Consider the following 24,604-nt stretch of genomic DNA (forward strand, 5'->3'; position numbering starts at 1 on the left):
AATGGCCATTTGGCGGCAGCGAAGAGCAGTGGTAGTGAACAGCAATGAACAGCTGCAAACGGCAGCAATAGATGGCAGCAATAGGCGGCAGTGATCCCTACCGCCTAGAACAACTGATCATCAGTATTCCGGGAGGCCAATCCAACCACCAAGCAAATGCTTGGCAGTGAAGGCTCCAGTGTTCCCCACCGGTGGCAGCATCTCCTCAATTCAATTGACTGGTGGTGGGCGCAACAAAGCGGAGCCCTGTCGAGCCACATGCTGGGGCTGCAATAACATGCTGAAGCTGACCAGGCTGTTTGCTGCAAAAATGCTAGCCAAATGAATACCGGATGGATGCTGGGAGGCAGAGGCAGATTTTTTTTTCTTGTTTTCCTCCTCTAAAGCTAATGTGCATCTTACGGTCCAGTGCGTCTTATAGTGCGAAAAATATGGTACACCTGGAATGAGTCTTATGAGAGGCTTCCAGGTCCAGGTTTGCTATCTCTGAACAGCTCTATCCACTTTTCAGATGGTAATTGATGTCCTGGCCTAAAACGCCCCTCGCCCTCCACTTTGACTTACTCAGCCCTGGAAAGGCACCCTTAACCAGTGCCCTTTTGGAAAACTGGTTCAGAGGTGGATCCCTGCCGGATACTGGCCAAACTGGACCTGCTGTCTCCCCAAAGATGCCTCCCTTGCTTTAAGTCAGCAATCCTGCCCCACACCCCCTCCTGCCTGCTTCCCTCCTTCTCCCACCTAGGCATGAACTCTGTTGATTCTTTCTAAGCCAAAGAATCTTGGAACGGGTTCACTCTGCCTGCCCACCTGTCCAAAACCAGAACAGAACGAGGCCACACTGAGAGTGGGGGCAGAAGCCTACCAAGGAAAGGATGAGGTCATAACAGGCTGGATTCAGTGAGCAATTCTGCCAACGGCAATTGGACAGTGGTTCTGAATGTGGCCAACTCCTGCAGTATCTGCCCCCCCCTCCGCCCCGACTGATGGGAGCTGGAGCCAGGCTTCCTGGAGGGGCAGAAGGAACGGCAGCAGCCCTGCCTTCCCTGGCATTCAGCTTCCTTGCAGCTGGCCTTCCTGCCGGAGCCAAGGGAAGCTCCTTTGCCTCTGGGCTTCGGGTGCTCTTCACACACACCCCAGCAAAGTCTGAGACATTTTCCTCCTCCTGGAAAAAGGGGCAGCTTTGGGGAGGGGGGGGGGGCTGAGTGCCATGCCAAGGCTGGACTGCTCTGGGGCAAGGAGGACTTATGGGCGCCTGCAGGAGGGTAATGAACCTACTCCATGACAACCCACTTGCAACTGATGGGGAGGAGGTTTTAGCCCCCCCTCCAGCAATCATGTTTTTGCTCCCTGTTCCTAGTGGGGGTGGGGTGGGCAGAGGGATGTGCTGTCTGCTGCAGTCCTGGGCCCACTCTGAAGGGCCTCAGGTGGGAGGGAGTGGAGGAGAGGATTTGTTCCAAGGGGGTCTCTCGTGTAGGTGGAGGCAGGAGGGAGAGCCAAGACTACTTTGGGGTGATTCTTGAAGCTCGGACATCATTGTTCCGGGGGGGGGGGGAGGCAGGAGATTCTAAGGATGTCTTGGCACTCTTGCAGGGAACGTGGCTGATGCTCCCACCTCTGCAGCCTACAGAATCTCTGCTGGGGTTGAGACACACTATCCCCTTCCAGGCCTACAAGAGAAGCTTCATGTGGTGCTGAAGGGTGCCCTCCTGAGAAAAGCACGAACCAGGGAGGAGATCCTGAAGTGGAGGGGCACATCCTTCTGCTACCCCCTCCCCCAAGATGACAGCACAATTCATTGCAATGGAGGTGAGCATGGCGGGAGGCTGCAGAGCTTCAATGGGTCTGCAGGAAGGGACCTCTGAATGGCAGGGGGGCCTGTAGGATCACCTTGCCTTGGAAACTAGGCATGAGCCCCAGAAAGCCTCAGCTCAGCTGAGCAAACAGAGCCAAGCTCAGCGAGGCCTCTGGATGGGCCTGGGTCCTCTCTTCATCTGAAGTCCCCTGCAGGCGGAAGTTGCTAGGTGGCTTTGGCAAGGTGTACCTGGCAGGGCAGGTAAGCCAGCTTTGTTAGAAGGCTCTGCTTTGCAGCCATTATCAGACAGACTTGCCAACTGAACACGCTTCCCCAATGGTTATGGGCGCAACTCGTTGTGCCCGTGTGACACCCCTCCTGCGCGAGCTGCACTGGCTCCCAGTGGTCTTCCGGGTGCGATTCAAGGTGCTGGTTACCACCTTTAAAGCGCTCCATGGCATAGGACCCGGGTATCTTCGAGACTGACTTCTGCCACCAATAGCCTCCCACCGGCCAGTTCGCTCCCACAGAGAGGGTCTCCTCAGGGTGCCATCGGCCAAGTTATGTCGGCTGGCGACACCCAGGGGGAGGGCCTTCTCTGTGGGAGCCCCAGCCCTGTGGAATGAACTGCCCCTGGAAATACGTAAGATCTCCAACCTCCGGGTGTTTCGTTGCGCATTGAAGACCCTGTTGTTCCGCCAGGCCGGGCTATCAACATAATGATTTTAAATTGGGGTATTTTAAATTTTTGGGGTTTTAAACCGGCCAAATCTATTTAATTATTTTAAATTTTAATCATTGTTGTGTCTTGTGTTTTTAAATTGGCTGTACACCGCCCTGAGTCCTTCGGGAGAAGGGCGGTATAGAAATAAAATTATTATTATTATTATTATTATTATTATTATTATTATTATTATTATTATTATTATTATTACCCTCCTGTCCTCTGCCTCCTCCACTCCTGCAGCTCCTTGAGGTTGCCCTGCTTGACAAGCAGCTTTGTAAAGAGAGTCCTCCAAAGCAGCCAGTTTTTATCACGTGGCAAATTTAGTAGACACCCCACTTCCCATCCCAGGAAGCCAAAGGCAACAAATGGATGGATGGATTCTTCTTTCCTCTGCAGAAGACCATTGAGGCCTCTGAGCTGCTGGAGATGGTAGTGGAGACTGAGGCTGGAGCTGGGGCCCGGGGGCTGAGCGTGGCCGGTGGAGGGAAGGAAGGCCTTTTTGTGAAGGATGTGCTCAAGGACTCTCCAGCTGCGCGAGTGCTGAGTCTCCAGGAAGGTGAGTGATCCAGAAGGACCCAACTCAGATCAATCCTTTTTATTAGTTTATAATATAAAATACAAAAGCAAAGTATAGGAAAAGTGCAAAGAAGGGAAAAAGAAATAAAAGACTTTCTTTGATGCAGTAGAATAAGAAGTAACACCAAACCTCAACTTTTTTACTTTTGCATAATAGTATAAACTAGCCATTTCTATAACAACAGATCTATCTAATCAGTATAGCTCAAAATCAAAGTTTCATTTTTTTCCACCTCAAGCACAAAGTCCAGAAGCGGTTTCCAAGTAGAAACAAAAGTACTTGTGTTTTTGTCTTTGATCAAAGTCATCAGTTTAGCCACCTCTTCTAACTTCACCAGCTTTTGCAGCCGTTCCTCCGAGGGCATTAAAGCGTCCTTCCATTTTGTGCATAAAGTGATTTTGCTGCCATCAACATACATAACATCAAAGCTCCTATTTTTCTCTTCCCTTTTCCCTCCCCTATTTTGCCTGCTATTTGCTTTTGTATTTCATATTATAAACCAATAAAATGGGTCGATCCAGAAGGGCCCAACTCAGGGGGGCAGAAACTGGCAGCAGCAAGCCTGGCAGGACGAGAGGGGGCACTGCCTCGTCCGGCTGCTTTGGACCGCTCAGGCCTTTCTGCTCTTATGACTTCAAAGGCTGCATCTGTGGGAGAATGGGTTGCCTGGTAGCCAGAGATCTTGGGAACCAGCCTACCGCAATGTCCTTAACATCCTCCCTCACCCATCTTGCAACTTGCAGGGGATCAGCTCCTGAGTGCCAGAGTTTACTTTGACAACATCAAGTATGAAGACGCCCTGCAGATCCTCAAGTGTGCCGAACCGTACAAAATCTCCTTCTGCCTGAAGCGGGTGGTTCCCAGCGCAGACGTCTCTCGCAAGCCCGGAGCCACAGTCTTTGAAGTGAGAGGCCCCAAAGCCAAGATGGCCAAGCTGGTAGGTGACGCTGAGTGTTTTACCCCCGGGAACCCAGACTTTGCCTTCCTCTGCACAGCAGCCACCCAGGGAGGGCAGGTGACAGCCCCAAGCCGAAGCTGAGGTGGAGCACAAGGGGAGATCCGTCCGCTGTCCTCAGAGGCTGTCTCTTTCCAAGAACAAGTTTGGAGGAGAAATGGGGAAGTGATTTTCGTTGGGCTTCTCTTGGCTGATACAAGAACTGGGAGTCTCCTAGGCAGTCATCCCAGAAGGGATATTTCTGATAAGTAAGTTTACTGCAGGAATAAGAAATCGTTAAAGGGCAATTCCAGCAGTGGCTGCATCTAAAATGCAAGCTGCATTTATAATGGAATCCAGATTCAATCCTGCAGCTTTTTCCTCACACTTGTACTGTCCACCACTGGAACCAGGAGGAGTGACTTTGTCTGTCCCCTTACGGAGTGGGTCTAAATCAGAATCGGCTCTCGCAGGTTCCTCTTCAAGCACCCCGGGGGGTTTCTGGAGGGCGATGAGACCGATCTGCTCAGCTCGAGGCAGGATGTTTGTTCATTTCTCTTCCCAACAGCCTGCACATTTGTTTGCTTCCTAACCTTCCTGCTTCCTACAAACTCTTCAGAAAGATTGGTTGGGCCCTTTTCCCTCTCCTGTTTTGTCCCTGGAGCCCCCTTGCATTGTAGGGAAGGCTGAGAGGGCCTAAAGAGAGCCCGATGCTGACTTTTCCTGGACAGGCCTGATGGCTTGAGAAATCAGAGCCCGGAAGCCCCTGCTCCTCCCCGTTAATCGTAAAGGCAGAGGAGCTCTGGAAAAGGGGCTGTTTTTCTCCTGAACCCTTATATGCAGGAATTCTGCCAGAGACCATTGAGATCTCCCTGGGAGAAGCATCCCTCAGATCTCGGGGAATGAGGCAGGCCTCTTGGCCAGGGAGGCTCACCAACCCCTTGCTTCTTCTTGCTTTTCTTTTATGTACACTGAGAGCATATGCGCTAAGACAAATTCCTTGTGTGTCCAATCACACTTGGCTAATAAAAAATTCTATTCTATTCTATTCTCTTCCCAGAACATCCAGGGTCTCTCCTCTCTGAAAAGGAAAAAGAAGAAGAAGAAGAAGAAGAGGATGGTGGCACAGAGCCTGCAGGAGACGGAGGCACACCTGGCAGCCGGGAAGCCCGAGGTGGCCCCGGTTGATGTGGAGTTCTCCTTCCCCAAGTTCTCCAAGCTGCGCAAGGCCAGGAGTGCTGGAGAGGTGGCCATAGCTGAACCGAGCCCAGGTGTTTCGTGGAAGTTGTCCTCCCTGGAGACAAAGCGACACCGACTGAAGTTCCCCCACCTCAAGGTCAAGGAAGCAGTTGCGGCTGAGGCCCGCCTTGCCATGGGCTTGCCCCATGCTGGTCTGGAATTGAAGGAGGCAGGCAGGGGAGGAGGCGAGGGGAAGATGTTCCGATTCACTATGCCTTTTTCCAAAACAAAGAAGCCCAAGGAAGAAGCCAGGACAAAAATGGAAATGGGATTCCAAGCCCCGCAAGTAGAGTTTGCTCTGCCTAAGATGGGGGCTGAGGATGAGTCTCTCGAGGCCAGCCCCAAAGGTGAGAGCCTCGCGGTCTCAGAATCTCTTTTTGGGTGGCCCAAAGTGGAGGCTGCCCTGCCCAAAGGAAGCGCCAGTGTGCTGGAGACTCACCCAGGTCTTCTCCAGGCCGGGCTGAAGCTCCCTGCAGCCGAAGTGGCAGCTCCCAAGGTGGACGTAGATTTGGCCCTGCCCAGGTTGGAGTGTGCCCCAGAGGCTGCCCCTAAAAGGGAGGGGTTCAGAATCAAAATCCCCAAGTTTGGGATCTCAGACGAGGAAGCAGAACTGAAGCTGCCCTTGATGAAGGCTCCTGCCCTGGGAGAAAGTCAAAAAAATGTTTTGGAGGACCAGCTGAGACCAGGAGGGACAGTGCCTTCTCTGGGCATAGTAGCTCCTGGTGTGGATCTAGAGCTTCCCAAGGGGAAGACGGGCATGGACAGCCCTGAAATCTCGGGCAGAGTCTCCTTGGTCAGCCTACCCCAGCTGGGCTCCAAAGCCCAAGAAGGAGGAGCAGGCAAACTGCCCTGGGTGGAAGTCAGCCTGGGGACTCCGAGGAGCTCCAAGGCAGACAAGACAAAGGGCTCCGTAATTCAGCTGCCTGGCCTGGAGATTTCCCTGAGGGAGCAGCCTTTGGAGAGCCAAGAGGCAGCTGGAGCGGCAGGTGGTACTCAGGTGAAGCTCCCTGAGGTGAAGGTGCCCTCTCTTGACATCTCTGCCCCCAAAGTCCAGGATATGCATCTTTGCAAGGCCATGGGGGAACTGGCTGCCCCTTCTGGAAGGGCAAAACCCAAAGAGGCTGCTGAAGGGGCTGGATTTAACCTTCAAATGCCTCAAATATCCCTCCCAAAATTTGATTTCCCTGTCAAGGCAGTCCCCTCCCTGCCTCCAGTCCAGGTCAAAATGCTGAAACCAGAAGGAGACCCCAGAACAAAGATCAGCCTCCCAAAGGTGGATGTTTCCTTGCTGGCAATGAAGGTGCCAGGTGTGCAACTTCCTAAGGTGCCAAAGCCTGAGCTGGGCATCTTTGTTGAGAAGCCAGAAGTTGAGATAACCGCTCCTCCAGCCCCATTGAGCCTTCCATCTGCCACTGTGCCTGCGCTGGACATTCAGCTGCCGAAACTTGGGGTAGAGCTGGATTTGGCGAAGCGTGAAAGAGACGTTTCTAAGCAGGGACCTAAAGCCCAGGAGGTCACCCTAGAGACCCTGAGCAAAGACCTAGAGGTAGAAATCAGTCTCCCGAAGTGTGAGGTCAGCCAACCTGAGCTGGAGCCAGTGATGAGGAGCATCGAAGGGCCGGCTCTTGCTGGGATGGTAGCCAAATTCCCGAAGGTGGACCTTGCCTTTGAGAAACGGCCATCAGACGCTGAAGGGCCAAAGACTGACCTAGAAGAAGCCAAGATGAAGCTGCCAAATGTAGAGATCCCACCAATAAGTCTCCCAGAGTTGACTACTGAGAGTCAGGTCAAGGCAAAAATATCTCGATTTGCACTGTCCAAATTCAGCATTTCAGGCCCCAAAGTCTGGAGCAAAATGAGCCCAGAAGTTTTGGTGTCTGGAGTGGAGGGCAGAGAAGCTGCCGACTTGGGTACAAAGCTGAAATTGCCAAAGTTTGGGATCTCTTTCCCCAAATCAAAATGGGAAGCAGAGGCAGAAGATGCCAAATTAGCCCTTGAGGGTGAAGGGGAAGTGCCCAAGGAAAGGCTTGGCAAAACTACAGAGAGCAGAATGAAGTTGTCCACAGTGGAGGTGGATATTGGCCGCCCACATGGCATGGAAGGATGGTCTGACGGAGACAGGGAGGGAACCTCTCCTGAACTTCTCGGTGTCCAGTTTAAAGGGCCAAAACTCTCACTACCGAGCTTTGGGGGCAAAGGCAAGGAGGAAGAGTGGGGTGCCCTAGAGAGTGAGGGGGTAAAGCTACGAGGCAGCAAGGGGGGCTTGACAGGGCAGCCGGAGGCCAGGATGTTGGAGAAGGACGCCAAGGCTTCCAAGTTCAGGATAGCTTCTTTTGGCCTCATGATGAGAGAAGTGGAGGCCAAAGCCAAGAAGGTCCCTGGGAGTCCGAAGGAGAAGCCAAAAGGCCCATTTGGGAAGATGCCCCAGCTGAAGCTTTCCTCTCTGAAGGCCCAAGGAGAGAGAAGGAAGGTCCACCTTCTAGCTCCAGAACTAGATGAGAAAGTCCTCCCCCAGGTAGAGTTGCCTAAGCTTGCCCCCAGAGCCAAAACAGGGCTGATCCCAGAGCCGGAGAGCCCTGGGTTCAGGGTTCAGGTGCCATCCGTGGAGATTGCTGTGCCTAGTTCCAAAGCTGAAGGGGAGGTGACTGTGGAGAAACTGGCAGGAGATGCAGCCAAGCTGGAGCTCCAGCAGCAGGAGGGAGAGCTCAAGAGGCCCAGAGCGCCTCCCATCCAGGTGTCTGCTCCCACGCTAGAGCTGGACATTGGTTTTCCCATGGCTGGTAAAGAAGAGGGCATTCTCCAGGCAGCCCCTGGCACAGGTGCCAAGATCAAGCTGCCAAAGGTGGAGCTGGAAAAACTTGGGAAGGGTGAGGAGGAAGAAGCAGAGGCGACTGTGCAGTTCCTGGGGAAGGAAGGAGAGAAAGACCTAGAAGGGGTGGCTGAAGCCTCTGCCTTGGGCACCAAGGTACGGCTGCCCAAGGTGGACATTTCATTTCCCAAGACCTGGCTGTCAGAGGTGGAATTGCCTTCAGCCAAGGTGGATCTTGGCCTGGAAGAGTCAGAGGCAAAATTCAAGATGCCTTCAATGGGGCTGCCGAAACTCAGCACCCCAAAAGTGAAGGCTCCTGAGCTGGAGCTTGATATGGGTTTGGATAGGGGAGGGGTGATATCCAAGGTCACAGTAGGCACTCCTTCAGTGAAGTGGCCTAAATTTGGGGCCTTGGGTTCAGCAGGAGATGGGCAGGGTGAGGAGGATTTGCCCAGGGTCCCCCAACTGGAGTTGAAGCCTCCCAAATTCAGAGGAAGCACAGATGCCTTGGACTCTGAAATGGGGGCAAAAGAGGGCTGGCTAAAGGTGCCCACTCTGCTGGAAACAGAAGCTGGGATGGGCACCGAGGAGAGCAGATTCAGGCTGAAGCTCCCGTCATTCAGCGTCTCCAAGCCAGAGGCTGAGTTGAGCCTGGATACCCAGCCCCTCTGTCCTCCTGTCGAGGAGGCAGCGCCTGCCTTCAGGATGCCCCAGATTGCTTTGCCCGATGTTGGCTTCTCTGGGGATCAGGAGAAGGGAGAGGAGGCCAAGGAGGCAGGGGCAACAGACTTGGACGGAGGGCTGGAGGCCATGCTAAAGATGCCCAAAATCGGTATCACTGCATGTGGGACAGTAGACACCAAGTGGGGCGCAGACAGCACCATTTGTCCAAGCCAGAGGGGTGTGGGTGGGGGAGAGCCAGAGGGGAAGAAATCGGTTTTTAAGGTCCCTGGCTTGGAAATTTCTGCTCCAAGTCTCAAAACTCATGCTGAATATGAGGTGGGGGCCCCCCACCCGTGGCAGAGGGAATCCTTGGATCTGGAAGGCACAGGCAGGGAGGGCTGGAAGCGGACAGATGGCCACTCAGATGCAGGGAAGCGGCACAGGGTGAAGATCCCCACATTTGGCCTCTTCCTACCCAGGGTGGGGCTGGAGGCTCCCATGGGCCTTGTGGGGCAGGAGGCAGAAGCCAAGGGGGGCTTCTTGACCCTGGGAAGGGCCAAGGAGAAGGAATGGTCTGCTGGGCTCCTGGCGAGAGAAGAGGAGAGCCAGGTTAAGGCCGCCAAACTCAAGCTGAGGCCCCCCTTTGGCGTCTCCCTCTCCAGGCCCAAGTGGGCCACCGAACTCAATGGGGAAGCCGAGGAGGAGGCTTCCTCCAGGCTGAAGGTGCCCAAGCTGGGCTTTTCCAAGGCCGAGGGAGCTGCCCAGCTCCAGGGAGAGAGGGTGGAGGTGCTGCTCCAGGATGGGGCGAGCAAGTTGGGGAAGATCCCACTGCCCCAGGTGGAACTCCTGTCTCCCTCTAAGGGGGCTGAGACTGACCCAGAGCTGAGCCTCAAACTGGTTAAGGCTGATGAGGCCAAGGAGGAAGCCCACTGCGGTGCCACCATTGCCACAGCCCTCAAGGCTGCCAAATTCAAGCCCCCCAGGATCGCACTCTCTGGCTTCAAGAAGCGCAACGGGGAGTTGGCCCCCGAGGCTGTAACTGCACCCAGGTCCCAGGCGGGGGGGACATCTTTGAAAACAACCACTAAAGGGGAGCCATCCAGCAAGTTCAGGTTTCCAAAACTGGCATTAAGCTCCAGATCCCAAGAGGTGCTGGAGATCTCCGAGCATCAGCAGGACCAGGAGGGGGGCAACTTCAGGCTGCCTGCTGTGGCTTTCTCTGCAGAGAGTGGCCCCGAGGAGGGAGGGCCCCCTCCCAGGAAGCCCATGGAAAAGGAGGCTCTCTGAATGAAGGTGCTCCCCAGCCTGGCTCACACCATGTAAGGCCCAGCACTAACTGCGAGGGGGAGGAGGGGAAGACATGCCTTGGCAGGGGGAGGGACGGCTGGCTGGCACAGGTGTAGAGCCGCCTCTCTGATGGGCTTCCCTTTTTAACTGCCCCTCCACCGCGGCCCTCCTCCTTTGCTCCGGGGCTGTGCCTTAAAAGAGGAAGCCAGCCCAGAAAGGGATGCAGAGCTGGTAAGCCCGTTGGGCGCTGCCCCCTGCTTCCCGGGCACAGATTGCATTTGAGACAAAGGACTTACCTGCCTTTTTCCATTAGAAGACATCCCCACTCCCAGCTCCTTTGATAACACTAATTCTGTAGCTTTAGAATTGGGAGGGGGGGTTGGAAGAAGCTTTGAGTGGGGAAGCAGCTGGGGCTGTTCCATGGTGTTCGCAAAAGGGTCTAGCACTCAGGAGCAGGGCATGCCTCACACTGATGCTGCCCCTCATCTGGAGAGCTGGTGGGAGACATGCCTGCGGGAGGAGGATGCTGAGCCTCTGGGGACAAAAGGGCCACCCAGGGGAGGCTGCTTCCACTGCCTTCACTTCAGAACCCCCTCCCCTCCCGTGGTCTTCTTGTCCCAAGGTATAACCTGGGAATAGCCCACCTGTGGCACCAAGGGGGGCACTGGCCTAGGGAAACTGGGAGAGTTAAGGGCAGTTTAGGGGGCCTCTCCCTCTTCTCAGATGGGGCAAAATTATTCAATGTGCTCAATGTACAGAAATCTTTTATTCTAAGTTTAACCAACGTGGCCTTCTGAAGTGGCCTTTTTTTAAAAAAAAACTAAAAGATCTGATAACTGCTTCTTTCCCAAAATTATAAACTGACCTTTTCTAAAATGTGAAAAAGAAGATACACTATCTCAGATAGCCCATTCTACAGCTGCTGCTTGTTTTCTACCCTGGGTTTGAATAAAAATTAATCTGTGAACTAATTCCATTACGTTTGCATCATGTTTCATCTTTGGGCTCTCCATAGATACAACACTTTTGTCCATCTCTGCACAGAACCAGCCCAGCAGTCAAAGTAGCCAAGGACTCAGTAATCCCTTCCCTTTTCCTTCCTCTTCCCTTTTGCATCACTTTGAAGGTGGGACTTCATAAAGTCAGTTCCGGCATCCAGAGATCCTGGCTTGTTCTGCCCTTGCACTGGTCACTTGCTGCTGGGGACCTGAAGTGAGCCAACTCCAAAGCAAATTCCTGTGCTGGAAATGCCATCACCACCTAAGCAGCAGAAACCAGGTCCTCCTCCATCTTGGATGCCAGGAGGGCATCTCTGCCAGTGCCTTCTCAGAGAAGGAAGCCAACATTTTGATAGGGTGTTGGGAGGCAGATTTGCAGGAGAGAAAGAAAAGCCAACAGCTGGGATCCAATGCTCTTTCTTGGGCCTTTGGGCATCTGGGGCCACGTGCAGTGATCTGCAAAAGCACTGCGTTCATAAATCAATCTTTATAGTGTCCCAAGAGCAATGCCCTTCAGCAAGCTGGCTTTACTAGCCTCAGGCCAAACAAAGCTTCTTTACTGGGGCTTCTTCTCCTGGTGAGGGGCCGGCAAACATCTGGTCTGCAGGTGCCTTTAGAATTGACCTGGGGGGGCAAGAACATAAACTACAAGGGGGTTTTCTGCCCCCTCCCGGGTGTTTGGTGGTGCTTTTGGAGGGCTGATGGGCTTGTAGAGCAGACAGGTCCTTACAAGGCTTTCTCTCTACAACCATTTCCCTCCTATTGGCCTTAAGGGAGACCTTGCGGGCAGCTGTGGTGTTCATTTACAGCCAGTTTGTTTTACAGAGGGAGTCCTCTCCTCAGGGACACTAAAAGATTATGTGTGGTACCCATATAAAGTTCTGCCTAATTAAATTAAATTAAATTAATTATCAAACTGATAAGATCCTCTGAGCACGATGCCACGTTAAGAATCTAGGATTGAGCATTGCATATACTCCAGGAATGTGAGAGACCCTTCACTCAAAGCACACCCTTGAACATAAGGACGGGGTGTGGGGTGAAAGGGGTTCCTCTGAGAGAACCACATCCCTCCACTCACCACGGAACGTCCGCTCCATATTGCAAACGCCTCTTCATACCCATCCATTTGCAGTACTCACCCTTGGCTAAAAGCAACCCTTTGGCTGGCACTGCAGAGGTGTTCCTGCACTGGGCTGGTTTCCTACCTTGGAGCAGCTCTTCCTCCCAGGGAAGGGGCTGTTAGGAGACCCCAGGGGGAGTGGGATCCCTGCCTCCATAACAGAACTTTCTTCACCTGGCAACTCTGGAACCTGGCTGACTGTTGCATCACCTCCTGTTCCGGAGGAGGCTGGGATTCTCTTTGCTCCGCGGCGGCCGGACCTCTCTTTGCAAGAAGCCACTTTGCACCCATCTTTCTGAGCTTGGGCAAGCCCAGGACAATGGTCACAATCGAGTCAGAGTCCGATTTCTATGACGTCTTTGAGATTCTGGGGAAGGGCACATTTGGGGAGGTCGTGAAGAGCTGGAAACGAAGCACTGGAGAGATGGTCGCCATAAAAATCCTGAAGAATGACTCCTACCGCAGCAGGATCATCAAGAACGAGCTGAAGCTGCTGCAGACCATGTCCGAGGTGGACTCAGAGGAGTCTCACATCGTCCAATTCCACGAGTTCTTCCACGACGAGCTCAAGTTCTACCTGGTCTTTGAGCTCCTGGAGCAAAACCTCTTCGACTTCCAGAAAGAGCACAACTTCTCCTCATTGCCGGTCCGGCACATCCGCACAGTGACCACACAGGTGCTGAGAGCCCTGGCCAAGTTGAAAGAGCTGTCAATCATCCACGCTGATCTAAAGCCAGAGAACATCATGTTGGTAGACCAAGTGAGGTACCCTTTCCGGGTCAAGGTGATTGATTTTGGATCAGCCAGCATCTTCAATGAAGTGCGCTACGTCAAAGAGCCTTACATCCAGTCCCGATTCTACCGGGCCCCAGAAATCTTGCTGGGGCTGCCATTCTGCGAGAAGCTGGACATGTGGTCCCTGGGCTGCGTGATGGCCGAGCTGCACCTCGGCTGGCCCCTCTACCCCGGGAACAACGAGTATGACCAGATCCGGTACATCTGCGAGACTCAAGGCATGCCCAGACCCACCCTCCTGAATGCAGCCCGAAAGGCCCACCTCTTCTTCAAGAGGAGCCAGCACCCCGAGGTGGTGAACTCCTGGCAGCTGAAAACCCCGGCGGAGTATCTGGCTGACACCAAAGTGAAGTCTGTGGAGAGGAGAAAGTACGTGCTCAAGTCCCTGGACCAGATGGAGACAGTGAACGTCCACAAGATGATCTACCCGGACACAGAAGCCCTGGCTGAATACTTTGACCTCCGGAGCATGGTGGAGCTCATTAAACGCATGCTGACCTGGGACTCTCACGAGCGCATCACCCCCAGTGCAGCCTTGAAACACCCCTATATTTCCACCCAACCCCTGAAGCAGAACTACGACCTCACCCAGTACTATCAGTTCTGCTTGAGGAGCCTCCGGGAGTCACTGCCCAGCCATGGCAAGGCTTCTGAGGAGGAAACGCAACATTACAGTGCCATGGACGAGGACCACTTCTACAGCCGGGAGGAAAGCGCCCACGGCATCCAGGGCACCACTAGCCAGATGGACGAGCTCAGCATTGCCGAAGCCAGCCGGGAGGTGCCCCTAAAGGTGTGGGGTGAAGGGCCCAGCGGGGGAGGCTATGATCCCCTCCCGGACCCGGCCGAGGCGGTGGCAAATCGGCACAGAGTGGCCCACCAGAGCCTCCGGCTGCGCCATGAGCAGGCCCAGCAGGAGCCCATTCCAGCCTACTACCGAAGCCGGCCCGGCAGCCCCAGACACCACAAGGCTTCTCACCACGTGAAGCCAGACCCCACCTTTGAGAATCTGATTCTTCTGGGGCAGTACACCCCAGAAGACCTCCCCGGCTGGGAGAAGGAGAGCAATGCCAGCGCCGCTTCCTTGCCAGAGTCCGGTGCCCGGGAGGAGGCGAGCTACCCCAAAGGCCTGGTCCTCTCACCCACCACACAGGTAACAAGGATGGTCAAAGGAGGCCACACATTAGGCAGGGGGCTGGATTTCATGAAACTGCAAAGGAGAGAAGGAGCTCCCTGAGCTGATTGGTGGCATAACAAGGGAGTGTAGGCAGTGGTTGAGGTGGCATGAATGGGGCCTCAGAGGACTGAGTCAGACATGGGAGGGTCTGCAGTACCCCCCCTCCACACCAATACTGTCGCTCTGGGGGTTGGCTCTCTCCTTTCTCCTAGGCCACCCATGAGGCTGCCTCAGTCTCCCAAGTCCACAGCAATTTTTCGCATATGCTCGCACCCCTCTTGAGCAGCGTCTCTGGGGAAGAATGCTCAGCCCCTCCCCATCCTTGCAGGTCCAGCTCAGGAGCCCCTCACCAAAGCCAAGAGGGCCCACTGGCTGTCCTAGCCCGAGACCAGTCGGCCTCTTTCCACCCCCAGTGGGCTTGCAGGGAGTTATGGGAGTCGTAGCAGGCTGCAAAGGCAATCATAGAATCTGCACATTCCAGGCTCAGCATGGACACCCACCTCGGAGAAAAGGAACATACCACAACTACCCTGAGGGGGTCTTTTGTTGGATTGTTTATTCATGCACACACCCCCATCCATGGCCTTTGTAGCTCTTCATTTTCCATGAAGCTTGGCAAAGTGCTCTCCTCCCAGCAGGCCAGCCCAGCCCAGCCCTCCCTAGCTTGGAGAGGGGGTGGGTGGGTAGAAACCAATCAATCTTGGCAAGACTGAAGAAGAGGAAGATGATGCAAAAACGCTTCCAGGAACCCAAGCCCCCCCAGCAGCCTCTCCGACTCTGAATGGGGCCTTGCCCAGAGCACTTCAGCCGCTCCCCGGGCCCCCTTCCCCAGTAATGCTCTGTTTCTCTTTGGCAGCACGGGCAGTCAGAGGTCTTTGAACCGGCTGTGCCACTGCCCGGGCCAAACCCCTGGCTGCCCAGTGAGGAGTGGCTGGCCGAACACGGCATGGAAAGAGTCCCGCTCAAGGCCGTGCTGCACGCCCCCCGGAATCGCCACCAGCTGCAGCCCTACCTGCAACACGTTGCCAGCCACCACTAGCCCCGGACCCTCGGCCAGGAAGAGGGCAGGCGCAGCGGAGAGATGGCCCACTGAGGCCCGGACAGATACCTTTCTAGACATTAAATATATAGACTGTTCCTCGCTGCCCAGCCCCACTTACTTAATAAACGCCATCTTGCTGTTACTGAGCTGTACGGAGCCCTGAAGGCAGGCCAAGGCAGACCCGGCGGGAGGGGGGTGGGGGGGTGGGGGGGGTGATGGAGTTGGGGTGCTCTGACCAACCACAGGCAGCCCACTGGTCTTTCCAGGAGCCGAGGGCACCACACCCAGGCCGCACTGATTCCCCTGAGTGTCCAGGTGGCACTTGACCTGTTGCATCGTTAATAAACTCATTATCATTTACAGACTGCTTTGAGGGCATGTTTGTCTAGGGACCCTCCACGCTTCCGCCCTGACTTGCCTGCTGACCCCCACCCGACTTGTGGCCTTCAAGCTTTGCTCCGCAGGGAGTATCAGCCTCCTCCCAAGGAGAGCCTGGGGTCTTGCAGGGAGGGAGGGCCAGGGCAGCAAGCAAGGCCTACCCTGGAAGGAGAGGGCGCCACACCTGAGGCTGATCTCCGAGAACCCACAAGGTCAAGCGGAGGGAGGCTTTCTGAAAGTGGCGGGCAGCCCCCTCCCCCCACGTGCTCTGCTGCCCCCTCCTCATTCCACCTGGTGGTGCCGGGCAGCCCGGAGCCCTCGTGGGCCGGGGCGTTTCGGGGCTGCCCCGGGGACAAAGGACGGGCCAGTTGTCACCGGGACCAACAGCCGAAGAAGCCAGGAACGGCGCCCCCCGCGGAAGGAGCCAAAGAGCCGAACCGCGGCGCTGCCCCCTGAGTCGCTCCGGCTCTTTGCAGCCTCGCGGCGGGCGGGTTGTGGCGGGCCGCCGCCGAGGCGAGCAAGAAGGCATCGGCCGCCAACCTCGGCGCAGGGAGGCAGGCAAGCAGGCAGCGTCGGGCGCGGCGCCGCACTTCAACTCCCAGGATTCCCGGTAAGCGGGAGGGATCTACCATCAGGGCAAGGGGGGGGCGATCGAGCCGGACCAGACGGAATGCCCGGCTCTTTCGCCGCCTTTGCTCCGCCTCCGTCCCACGAAAGCCGCCGGTCGGGCCGGTTCCGCGGAGCCACTTCCAGCGGGGTGGGGGGGTGCCCCCTCTTGGCTCCCCGGAGGGATGGAACCAGCCTGGCAGCGGGCGGGGCTTGGCTGCTCCGGGAGGGCCGAGCGAGCGCGTCGGGCTGCCCGGGAAGCCAAGCTGTCCGCGGTACGGTAGGCGCGGGGCGGCCGAGGGGCGGCGGGTCCGGACGGGACGAGCGGAAGCGGTGGGGGGCGCCTGGCACGTCCCGCGTGGCGTGGGCAGCCGCCCCCGAGTCGGCCGCTCCGTGGGCAGCGCGGCGTGATGCTGCCGGTGGGCGCTTTGCCTCCGGCTCTGCCTTCCTTCCCGGTCTGCGTCCCCGCCGGAGCTGGAGCACGGAGACCCCCCCCGAGGAGCCGGGCAACAGCTGGAGGCGGAGCGGGCTGCCGAAGCCGCGTCTCGCCGGACAGCTCGCCGGGGAAAGCCGCTCGGAGCCCCGGGAGGGCAGCCGGGCTGAGAGACAAGGAGCCCTCCCCACCCCTCCCTCCGTTGAGGCCGTCGGAGGGACGGTCTCGCCGCGGCTTGCCCGGGCGGCTGCCTTGGCTCCGAGCCGCTTGGCGAGGGCGGGCACGCTCTGAAGCGGCCCGGGGAAGTCGGGCTGGCGGGGCCGGGCCGGCGTCTGCGAGGGAGGGAGCTCTGCCCGGCGTCGGATGCGGCCGGTTGGTGCTCTCGGCGGCGGGAGCCCAGTCCCTGGCGGAGCCGCTCGGCCCGGGTGCCCCTTTGAGAAGGCGGCTCCTCCCCGCCGCTTTCCCCCCCAGGGCCTGCTTTGGGGAGGGGGCTGGGGTGGGTTGAACATTGGGAAAGCCCGCCCTTCATGGGAGAGGGGGTAGATTTCCAGTCTTCCACCTGGGCTTATACCATAATAAAGTATATAAGCTTTATAACCTGCTTGGCCTTTGCCTGGTGTGATCACAAGGAGCCTGTGGCGGATCATGTTCATTAACTTTCTCTTTGGTTTAGAAAAGTGCTTTTCTTTTGAGGGTGGTTGGTACCTGCAAAAGAAATTTCCAATGTGGAATTGGGCCTAGTTGGTTTCTGCAGTCTGGAGGCCCAGGCTATCCCTTAGTTTCTGCTGGCATGTGCTTGGCACAAGTCGCCCCTTCCGGCCGCTCCTTGGCATTCAGTCTTTCTTTGAACTTAAGTACATCCTTGGGATTAATTGCATTTTGGAGTGCTGATGAGTAAAAGGGAGGCTTCAGCTGCCTTCCCGATGAGCTGCCATTGCAGTCCTGGCATCTGCTTGTGCTGGCGATGGTGGGCATCACTTAGCCTTAGAGCCTTCCTCTGAGTGGCCCCCCTCCTCTGGGGCCAGAAGGGTCTGATCTTTGCCAAGAATGAAGGGAAACCCTGACTTCTGAGTTGGGACAGAGCCCCAATGCAGCCCTGGATGTTACACTAATCTAAGGATCCAGTGGCCACCCTGCCTTTCTCTGCTGTGCCTCACAGATGCCCAGTTCCTCCCCTCACACTCACCTCAGAAGGAGCCCCCCAGAATTCCTGCCCAAGTTTCCTTGATTTGCAGCCTCCCAGCCTTGCAAGGCCTGTGAGTGTCTTCTCGGGTCTGGCTGGCCCTCCTTGGCAGCACCCACATTCGAAGCTCAACCTCCTCACTTCCCAAACTGCTTCCATGACCAAAGTGCTCAAGGGCAGGCTTTGACAAACCGGTCCTGGCTAAGCCTCCAGCAGGACAAGTCCTCTACCTGATATCCTTTCCTATTGGCCCCCACCACTGTGACCCAGGGTGGGCACAGAGCCCTGAGCAGCGCCTTTTTCTTCCTGTGCCCTTCACAGGTTCCTTGAAGCTCTTTCCCACTCAGGAAGATCTGAGGAAATGAAGCCCTCGGTTGCTTACCAGAAGGTAAAGTCTCTCAGCCGCACTAGGGGTGGGGTTGTGCTGTGTGGGGTTCTCTTGCCTGCGGAGTGATGACATCTGAGGCACCCCATTGTTAATCTGCAAGGGGGGGCAAAGACTTCAGCAAATAAGAGATCCATGCAGCCCCCCCCCAAGCAAATAGTGCTGAGGTGAGTGCAGAGCTGCTTTCTGTTTGCTTGATGAAAGCCAATGAATCTTCCCCTCAGAGGTTTCATGTGGGATTCTGGCTGGCCCATGGCCACGTCCGTGCTGGTAGCTTGGAGTGGGTCTGTTCCTGCCCCATGGGTTTTTCCTGAGGGTGGAAAACTTTTTTGTATTCCTTCCTCACAGCTCAAGACACTGGAGAGCCCTCAGGAGCTGCTGCCCTTGGCCGAGCAGCCCAGCCAGACTCTGCACCAGGTGGGTCTTCCACCTGCGGTGGCATCTCTCTTGTTGTTTTCAAATGGGAGGGCCAAACCCAGAGGGGGGCAAGAAAGAGAGGCATTAAGCCCACCCAGTCCTGCTGTCAGGCCGCACCAGGAAATCAACTTCCCAGGAAGGAAGGCTAAAACTATTTTGCTTGAGACCAGCTAGGAGAACAAAATCTTGCCAGTCTGCTTGTGCTGGGCCCCCTTCCTTAGAAGGGTCTGAGCTTTTTCCACAAGTTATCTCTCGTTCTGGGCTTTAAAATGCTTCAGCCCCTTTTGCCTGGGGAAGATCAGTTCGTATCTCCATCTTCCTTGTTTGCTTTACCTGTTCCCTTCTCCACTGGATATTGGTCCTGAGCAAGGGCGCCAGCAACCTGTCTGGGCGGCCTGCAAGCCGGGTTTCCCTCTCCAGAGTTGAGGGGGCCTGAGCAGCAGTCAGGCTGCTTCCAGACATTGCTGGGTTGGTCAGCAGACATTGAACAGCTCTGCTCGTCCCCAAGAGTCTCCAGTAATGAAAGCAAAGCAGCAAGAGCCCACCAGGCCACTGGCCCCCTCCCATGCACATGGGTATTTGTGGCTAATGTGGTACTGAGCTCCCCTCTTCCTTTGCAGTTCCATGGCTCTGCACTGGGGACGCCCTGTCACAGTGTCTCCAGGCTGCATCCTGCAGAGCCACCCAGCCAATCTACGTCCATCCTGCCCTGGGATTTCCAGTGTATGCTGGTGACGGCCATTTTATCCACTGTGCTGGTGGTGGCCCTGGTGGTCCACTCCTTCGTCTTTCCCTTGCACGGTTTGGCCACGTTAGGGCATGTGGCATCAGTCCCACATGTGGATCACAGATACAGCGACTCGTGCAGGTATGAACTCTGCTTGTGATTTTCTTGGGCTCTAGCTTCAGGTAGTGGGATGTCATGTCATGGCCTGCTGTAAATGCTCCTTCTCCATCAGAAAATTTTGTGGTTTTGCTTTACTGCGAAGAAGAGTATTCAGTTCTGTTGGGCATTTGTCCACTTGCAAAAAGTATTGTGAAGAACAAAGACGCAGGTGGTCCTTCCAGGAAAAAGGGCCTGGTCATACGAGAAGCCGGGCAAGGGGCCTGGGAGGGAAATTGGGACTCTTTTAGAACTGCCTTGCCTCACCAACTTCCTCCTGGAGAAACACATGTGTATAGCAGTGCCTACACCCCGTGCTTGCATGCCAGAAGCCCACTAGCCCCACGGCTCCCCCCTCGTGCAGTAGAGTAGGGCAATGCCCAGAGATAAGGCTAGGAGACTCTACTGCTGCTGGCTAATGGGTAAAATCCCTCAGACTGAATGCCTTCCTGGGACACCATAGAGGTTATGGGGCTTCCTGGCTCAATGAGTCTGCAGTGTGATGTGATATCCTTGTGAAACACATAAACACCCAATTGTTCCCTCAGGAGTGTGCTGGTGGAGAGCATCCCTGAGGGAGTGACATACGATGACAACAGCACATTCAGCCCTTCCACTTTTGAGACTTGGCAAAGCCTTCTGAAAAACGCAAGGAGCTCGGTGGACATCGCCTCTTTCTACTGGACTCTCAGCAACCAGGACACCCATACCCATGATCCTTCAGCCAGCCAGGTGAGGGGAGGAGCGCAGAAGTCCCAGACTTCATCTCCAGGGAGGGTGAGAGTCACGTTTGGAGGAGGGATCAAGCCCAAGGGCAGGTCCTGCATCCCGTGGCTCAGCAAATGGTCCACAGACCCGGCCAAAGATGGGTCCTTAGCTTAATCCAGAGTTCATGAGAGCAAGACGACGACCAACGCATGGAAGCTTGACCGAGGGAGATCCAGACTTGGATTAAGAATTTCCTGACTATGAGAACTAGGACAGAGTGGGTTAGCCAGCTTCCTGGAGTCATGAAGGTTTTCAAGCAATGGTCTAGGACAGTCTAAGGTTCCTGCCCCGGGCAGCTGGCTGACTAGAAGACTCCAAAGGTCCCCTCCCAGCCTGTGATCTATAACTCCCTGGCGTTGGGCTTAGAATAGCCTCTTCTTAGCTGTAGGAAGCCAGGTCTGGTCTAAGACCGCTTTTTCCACCTGGGAATCCTCCTTTAAGTGGACACTGTGGCTATACTAATTTACAGTTCTCAGAATTTCCAAATGCACTTCACAGATGTGTAAAGTCCCAGCTCAGTGAAACCTCTCCCAGGCATTAGTCCCACTGGTTAGTTTTAACAACGGATCATTTTTTTCATCTGTCGGCCATCTTCAAACCTCAAGGCTTCTTAGGTGTGTGGCAGGCACTTGCTGCTAAGAAGGGAAGGGGTCTGGAGCTGACATTGGCCAAGAGGCAGATGCCGATTAGCACATGGGACTGTGGCCAAACCCACATGAAACAGGCAGCTAATTACACAGGCGTGGAGCCACGCGTGGCCTTGCAGTCCATCAAAGCTCCCTTTGAGGGCAGTGGAACATCCATTGGTTCAGACTTCGGCTACAGAGGGAGAGCAAAGAGCCTCTTTTTCTCATTTTGACAGCTGTCCAAGGACATGGAGAGAACTGCTGTGTGCGGCTCTCATGTGAGAAAGCAAGTTCAGCAGCAGCTAACAGTATAGCACACAATGAGCGTGTTAAGCCTGCTTTGCTCTACTGGCCCAGGCTTCATCCGAGGGGCCATTAGGGATTGAGCCAGGGCTGGTTGGGTAGCATTTGGGGCATCACGTGCCCCCTTGGTGAGGGGGCCTCACCAAGGGTGGGAAGGGTTTCCCTCCTGCTCACCCCATCTCCGTCACTTCTCTGCTGCCACCTGGACCCATCAGGGGGAGGAAATACTGACCGAGCTGCTGCATGCTACCAGTCGAGGGATTGCGTTGCGGATAGCGGTCAACCCGCCTTCTGCCCGGATGCCCAGTACCGACCTTCAGCTCCTTGAGGAGAGTGGTGAGTTTTTGCCATAGCAGGCTTAAGTCAGTTAATGGGGAGCTGTAGCTGCTGCTGCTGCTGGCTCTATGTCTGCTTGGCCCTTAATTAGGGCAGAGAAGATGCTGAACCCGTAGCCTAGTCAAAGGAGCCCAGACCAACCATGGTCTTTGCTTCTAAACACACAGGGGCCCAGATCCGCCAAGTGGACTTACCCAGGCTGACCCGGGGAGTCCTGCACACCAAATTCTGGATTGTGGACCAGCTACACATTTATCTTGGCAGTGCAAATATGGACTGGCGTGCCCTTACACAGGTATTGCCCTCTTGCTCAGCCTGTCTGGCCTTCTCTCGCCCAAACCTTGAGGCTCCTGATGAGGGTTTTGGTGGAGCAACTAGGTGTCTCCTGTAGGGTCAACTCTGCAGGCATTCTTCGTCCCTCTTCGAAGGCTTTCTAAAGGTTCCAGAAGGCAGGCTGCCTGGCACCATCAGGCAAAACCAATTTGCCTAGGTGTCCCAACAAAATTGTTGCTTTGTGACTTGGTATGCTGGCAGCCAAGATGGCTTCTTGGGGTTTTGAGTCATTCAGAAGCCCCCCCCTTTTTTTTTCTGGAGCATTACTGGGATATTGGGTGCACCTGTTGAATTATGTGCCTGCAGCTCCTTGTGTCCCATGTGGGGACAAGAGAGCAACCAGATGTGCTGGACCCATTCTCCTCTCTGATGCCAGGTGAAGGAGCTTGGGGCAGCTGTCTACAACTGCAGCTGTCTGGCCCAGGACTTAGGGAAGATGTTTGAGGCCTACTGGGCCCTTGGGCTGCCAAACACCACCATCCCATCACCCTGGCCAGCCAATTACTCCACCACCTACAACAAGGAGACGCCCCTGGATCTGGAACTGAATGGCACAGAGGCTGCAGTCTACTTTTCGGTGAGGACCTGTGTGTGGACAAGGTTAAGTGCTCTGCTCCAAACAGCTGCCAGGTTGCTCATGGGACCCTCTGATCACCCTCAGTGGGAGAAACATCTTCTCCAAGGTGCAAAAATGATCATTTTGCTAAGAGGCTTCAGCAAGAATAGCCCTTCTGATGGATTGGGGTTAGATTCCCACCAGCCCTTCCCATGCCCAAGCAGAGACACAAAACACAGCTGGATTGCTATTGCCCAGAAAAAAAACACAGCACCCTCCTTTTGGCAAAATGAGAGGGCTTCTTTCCCCAGCCCTGGGCAGACCAGGCTCCCAGCCAGATTGGGCTCTTGGAGGGGGGCTGGGAGGTGCCAGCTCACCACCACTGAATGGGTCCGAATGCCTGCTGCCTTCCGGGCAGACTTTGCCTGCTTTGCTAGTGATAGTGATGTTGAGGTGGATGCTCTTTTATGCTGCCCAGAGTGCCCCCCCAGCCTTGTGTGCCACCGGGCGAACAGACGATCTCCAGTCCCTGCTGAGCATCATTGAAGGGGCCCAGGAGTTTGTCTATGTGTCCGTGATGAGTTACTTGCCCACCATGGAGTTCTCCCACCCCAGGAGGTAAATCAGAGGAAAGTAGCAGTGGGGGAACATCATCCCAAGCTTTTGAGGAGGTGCTCTCCCTCACAGCAGCCCCACAGAGGCTGGGAGCGGGTGCTACTTGTTTCCAATGGGGACCGTTAGATGCCTCTGGGCATCACTAGACTCTCCTCTTGGGAGCAGATAGGGAGCTGCCATATAGGATACAGGCAGCATGCAAAACCAAGCCCCCTCCGGTCCACAGAGAAACCTCTCTCCACAGAACCTGGTACCCAAAAGGTTGGGGGCAACTGGACTAGAGGATCTCCCAAGGTCCCTTCCAACTCTGTTCTTCTGTTCTGACTCCAGCCCTGCTGTTCCCCTCAGGTTCTGGCCAGCCATCGATGACCACTTCCGGAAAGTGGCCTACGAGAAGAGAGTCCGCCTCCGCCTCCTGGTTGGCTGCTGGAGACACTCCAAGCCAAACATGTTCCCCTTCCTGCGCTCCTTGGCTGCCCTGCAGGACAACCGCACCCACTACAGCCTGGAAGTGGTAAGGGGCCCTATGGCGTCCTGCCTCCCAGGCCCAGGGAGACAGATGCCTCCTGTTCCCAAAATGAGGGGTCGGCCTTCCCTTTGCAGTCCCGCACAAACCTCTGTGGTAGTTGTTTTGTGGCTGAGCAAGTAACCAGGCATGGGGGGGGGAATCCCCCCACCAGCCCAACAAGCCCTCTCCCTACCCCATCTCCAAGTGCCCCTCACTCGACTTGCCTCCCTTGCCTCCCCAGAGGCTCTTTGTGGTGCCCGCAAATGAGACGCAGGGCAAGATCCCCTATGCCAGAGTGAACCACAGCAAGTTTATGGTTACAGACAAGGTGGCTTACATCGGTAAGTCGGGACAGCTCAGGTCAGCACACACTGGGAAGGCCCAGGGGAAGCAGGCAGGGGAAAGAGGAAGCGGTAGCAGCTCCTGCCAGAAAAAGGAGCTTCTCTTTTTTTTTTGGTGGGGGGGAGAGTAGGTTGCAAAGAGGAAGGGCTTGCTGGTCCCACCTCGGAGTGCTTGTGTCTATATATGGAGGGGGGGGCTCTCGGCAGCAGATGGGGCAAGAGCAGAGGGGCCACCCAGACAGGAGTCATTTCCGGGCCCCGAGAATCCCTCCTCATCGCTCCTCCTCCCCGCAGGAACCTCCAACTGGTCCGGGGACTACTTCCTGCACACCGCAGGCTCTGCTCTGGTGGTGGCTCAGAACCCGGCCGGGGACCAAGCCACCCTCCGGGAGCAGCTGCAGCGCATCTTTGAGCGGGACTGGAACTCCAGATACAGCCGGGAGCTGGACCCCCAGGGCCAGGGGGAGGCTCTCTGCGGCGCCCGCTAGAGCCCTGCCTGGCGGCCCGGGGAGAGGAGCCTTCGCCTCCGGCCCCCACCCCCCCCCACCCCCGATGGGCAGAGGGGGGGGGAGGGGGAGGTTTCCGCTGGCTCAGCTGCTGGGGGGGGGCGACGACGCTTCCTCCCGCCTGCTGGACCCGCCGAGTCCAGGCACGGCTTTGGGCGATTAAAGGCTCGTTTTTCAGCCTCTCTGTCTGTCTGTCTGTCTGTCTGTCTGGGGCGTTGCTCTCTTTGCGGCGAAGGCGGCCCACCGCGGGGGGGGGGAAAGGGG

The 24,604-nt window shown here is 55.9% G+C and overlaps 3 protein-coding genes across 4 annotated transcripts; all 3 read left to right on the forward strand.

Moving 5' to 3' along the window:
* The first annotated feature begins 1,748 nt into the window (after positions 1 to 1,748).
* Positions 1,749 to 10,908, forward strand: PRX (periaxin). Its single transcript, XM_070949402.1, has 4 exons — positions 1,749 to 1,806; positions 2,916 to 3,075; positions 3,840 to 4,033; positions 5,091 to 10,908. The coding sequence occupies exons 1-4, from the start codon at positions 1,780 to 1,782 to the stop codon at positions 10,026 to 10,028; spliced, it is 5,319 nt and encodes a 1,772-aa protein (XP_070805503.1). The 5' UTR covers positions 1,749 to 1,779; the 3' UTR covers positions 10,029 to 10,908.
* Positions 10,909 to 12,468: 1,560 nt separating this feature from the next.
* HIPK4 (homeodomain interacting protein kinase 4) lies at positions 12,469 to 15,160 on the forward strand. Its single transcript, XM_070949403.1, has 2 exons — positions 12,469 to 14,097; positions 14,978 to 15,160. The coding sequence occupies exons 1-2, from the start codon at positions 12,469 to 12,471 to the stop codon at positions 15,158 to 15,160; spliced, it is 1,812 nt and encodes a 603-aa protein (XP_070805504.1).
* Positions 15,161 to 16,211: 1,051 nt separating this feature from the next.
* PLD3 (phospholipase D family member 3) lies at positions 16,212 to 24,513 on the forward strand. Of its 2 annotated transcripts, XM_070949405.1 has the most exons (13): positions 16,212 to 16,422; positions 17,740 to 17,836; positions 18,085 to 18,151; positions 18,497 to 18,565; positions 19,186 to 19,433; positions 19,997 to 20,180; positions 21,361 to 21,481; positions 21,649 to 21,776; positions 22,191 to 22,391; positions 22,849 to 22,988; positions 23,334 to 23,499; positions 23,735 to 23,834; positions 24,129 to 24,513. In XM_070949405.1, the coding sequence occupies exons 1-13, from the start codon at positions 16,212 to 16,214 to the stop codon at positions 24,320 to 24,322; spliced, it is 1,926 nt and encodes a 641-aa protein (XP_070805506.1). In that variant the 3' UTR covers positions 24,323 to 24,513. The 2 variants fall into 2 exon arrangements, with proteins under 2 accessions (XP_070805506.1, XP_070805505.1); XM_070949404.1 differs by lacking the exon at positions 17,740 to 17,836 and having other exon boundaries at positions 16,343 to 16,422.
* Positions 24,514 to 24,604: the final 91 nt, after the last annotated feature.

Source organism: Pituophis catenifer, unplaced genomic scaffold (assembly GCF_029215685.1).
Source record: "Pituophis catenifer annectens isolate HBS135680 unplaced genomic scaffold, rPitCat1.0.hap2 SCAF_9, whole genome shotgun sequence".
NCBI lineage: Eukaryota > Metazoa > Chordata > Lepidosauria > Squamata > Colubridae > Pituophis > Pituophis catenifer.

Excerpts from the sequence above, each read along its gene's own strand:
- PLD3 (XM_070949405.1), top strand. The coding sequence starts at position 16,212 with ATGCCCGGCTCTTTCGCCGCCTTTGCTCCGCCTCCGTCCCACGAAAGC. Across the intron at positions 16,423-17,739 it reads GGGAAGCCAAGCTGTCCGCG|ATGCCCAGTTCCTCCCCTCA; the intron begins GTACGGTAGGCG and ends TGTGCCTCACAG. Across the intron at positions 21,777-22,190 it reads ACTGGCGTGCCCTTACACAG|GTGAAGGAGCTTGGGGCAGC; the intron begins GTATTGCCCTCT and ends CTCTGATGCCAG.
- PRX (XM_070949402.1), top strand. The coding sequence starts at position 1,780 with ATGACAGCACAATTCATTGCAATGGAG. Across the intron at positions 1,807-2,915 it reads CACAATTCATTGCAATGGAG|AAGACCATTGAGGCCTCTGA; the intron begins GTGAGCATGGCG and ends TTTCCTCTGCAG. Across the intron at positions 4,034-5,090 it reads AAGCCAAGATGGCCAAGCTG|AACATCCAGGGTCTCTCCTC; the intron begins GTAGGTGACGCT and ends TTCTCTTCCCAG.
- HIPK4 (XM_070949403.1), top strand. The coding sequence starts at position 12,469 with ATGGTCACAATCGAGTCAGAGTCCGATTTCTATGACGTCTTTGAGATT. Across the intron at positions 14,098-14,977 it reads TCCTCTCACCCACCACACAG|CACGGGCAGTCAGAGGTCTT; the intron begins GTAACAAGGATG and ends TCTCTTTGGCAG.